Here is a 2,500-nt window from a genome sequence, read left to right as displayed (position 1 = left end):
CTCCACCCACCTCCCTCTCCACCCTTCCACTGTACCATGGTCCAGCAGTCCCTCTGTATCCCCCCAGGTGGAACGGTCCAGCGTGTCAGACCCGTTCCGCTGTTTCTACTGGTCTGGTTAGCAAGTCGTGCTCGAGGGTCGTACCGTCGTGCTCAAGGGTCGTACCGTCGTGCTCAAGGGTCGTACCGTCGTGCTCAAGGGTCGTACCGACGTGCTCAAGGTTCGTACCGTCGTGCTCAAGGATCGTACCGTCGTGCTCGAGGGTCGTACCGTCGTGCTCAAGGGTCGTACCGTCGTGCTCAAGGGTCGTACCGTCGTGCTCAAGGGTCGTACCGTCGTGCTCAAGGGTCGTACCGTCGTGCTCAAGGGTCGTACCGTCGTGCTCAAGGGTCGTACCGACGTGCTCAAGGTTCGTACCGTCGTGCTCAAGGATCGTACCGTCGTGCTCGAGGGTCGTACCGTCGTGCTCAAGGGTCGTACCGTCGTGCTCAAGGGTCGTACCGTCGTGCTCAAGGGTCGTACCGTCGTGCTCAAGGGTCGTACCGTCGTGCTCAAGGGTCGTACCGTCGTGCTCAAGGATCGTACCGTCGTGCTCAAGGGTCGTACCGTCGTGCTCAAGGGTCGTACCGTCGTGCTCGAGGGTCGTACCGTCGTGCTCAAGGATCGTACCGTCGTGCTCAAGGGTCGAACCATCGTACTCAAGGATCGTACCGTCGTGCTCAAGGGTCGTACCGTCGTGCTCAAGGGTCGTACCGTCGTGCTCAAGGATCGTACCGTCGTGCTCAAGGGTCGTACCGTCGTGCTCAAGGGTCGTACCGTCGTGCTCAAGGGTCGTACCGTCGTGCTCAAGGGTCGTACCGTCGTGCTCAAGGGTCGTACCGTCGTGCTCGAGGGTCGTACCGTCGTGCTCAAGGGTCGTACCATCGTACTCAAGGATCGTACCGTCGTGCTCAAGGGTCGTACCGTCGTGCTCAAGGGTCATACCGTCGTGCTCAAGGGTCGTACCGTCGTGCTCAAGGGTCGTACCGTCGTGCTCAAGGATCGTACCGTCGTGCTCAAGGATCACGTACCGTCGTGCTCAAGGATCGTACCGTCGTGCTCGAGGGTCACGTACCGTCGTGCTCAAGGGTCACGTACCGTCGTGCTCAAGGATCGTACCGTCGTGCTCAAGGGTCGTACCGTCGTACTCAAGGACCGTACCGTCGTGCTCAAGGACAGTAACGTCGTGCTCAAGGACCGTACCGTCGTGCTCAAGGGTCGTACCGTCGTGCTCAAGGACCGTACCGTCGTGCTCAAGGATCGTACCGTCGTGCTCAAGGGTCGTACCGTACCCAACAGGTCACAGGTCACTGTACCATAATTCACTCCTCCCCCCCCCACCCACACGCACACACACACACACACACACACACACACACACACACACACACACACAGTAGCCCACATGTTCCCTCCCCCGTACTGAAGAATGGTCTCGCCTGAACATCCATTCCCCCCCCCCTTCTCCCAAATGAAGATTACGTAACGGGTTACAAATGTCGTATTTGAATTTGCCTTAGACGTATTGGTCGACCGCACGTTTTCTTTGTAATATCACGTAAAGATGGTTTATGTACGTCTAGTACTTCCCCATCACCGATGTACTCCCTGTACTTTCCCAGCGCCGATGTACTCCCTGTACTTCCCCAGCGCCGATGTACTCCCTGTACTTTCCCAGCGCCGATGTACTCCCTGTATTTCCCCATCACCGATGTACTCCCTGTACATCCCCAACACCGATGTACTCCCTTTATTTACAAAGCTGTACAGCGTTACTAACGTTAAGTACTTCCCCATCACCTATGTACACCCTGTACTTACCAACCCCTCTACAGCGTTACTAACGTTAAGTACTTCCCCATCACCTATGTACTCCCTGTACTTACCAAACCCCTGTACAGCGTCACTAACGTTAAGTACTTCCCCATCACCTATGTACTCCCTGTACTTACCAAGGTGTACAGCGTTACTAACGTAAGTACTTCCCCATCACCTATGTACACCCTGTACTTACCAGCCCCTCTACAGCGTTACTAACGTTAAGTACTTCCCCATCACCTATGTATTCCCTGTACTTACCAAGGTGTACAGCGTTACTAACGTTAAGTACTTCCCCATCATCTATGTACTCCCTGTACTTACAAAGCTGTACAGCGTTACTAACGTAAGTACTTCCCCATCACCTATGTACTCCCTGTACTTACAAAGCTGTACAGCGTTACTAACGTAAGTACTTCCCCATCACCTATGTACTCCCTGTACTTACATAGCTGTACAGCGTTACTAACGTAAGTACTTCCCCATCACCAATGTACTCCCTGTACTTACCAAGGTGTACAGCGTTACTAACGTAAGTACTTCCCCATCACCAATGTACTCCCTGTACTTACCAAGGTGTACAGCGTTACTAACGTAAGTACTTCTCTTCGTTGCAGATGTACACCCTGACAGCATGGGGTCG

General features: G+C 54.3%; 1 protein-coding gene across 2 annotated transcripts in view; it reads left to right on the top strand.

Moving 5' to 3' along the window:
* The window catches only part of LOC139751452 (synaptotagmin-5-like), a 95,997-nt gene that overhangs the window by 32,025 nt on the left and 61,472 nt on the right, over positions 1 to 2,500 (top strand). For both annotated transcript variants that reach the window (XM_071666871.1, XM_071666870.1), the window contains exon 3: positions 2,475 to 2,500. This exon is cut by the window's right edge and continues 104 nt beyond it. In XM_071666871.1, coding sequence (XP_071522972.1) covers positions 2,475 to 2,500 — 26 coding nt within the window. The remainder of the gene's footprint in view (positions 1 to 2,474) is intronic.

Source organism: Panulirus ornatus, chromosome 11 (genome assembly GCF_036320965.1).
Source record: "Panulirus ornatus isolate Po-2019 chromosome 11, ASM3632096v1, whole genome shotgun sequence".
NCBI classification, from domain to species: Eukaryota; Metazoa; Arthropoda; class Malacostraca; order Decapoda; family Palinuridae; genus Panulirus; species Panulirus ornatus.
Note: the sequence above shows the minus strand (reverse complement) of the source record. Positions and strands in the feature narration are given on the sequence as shown.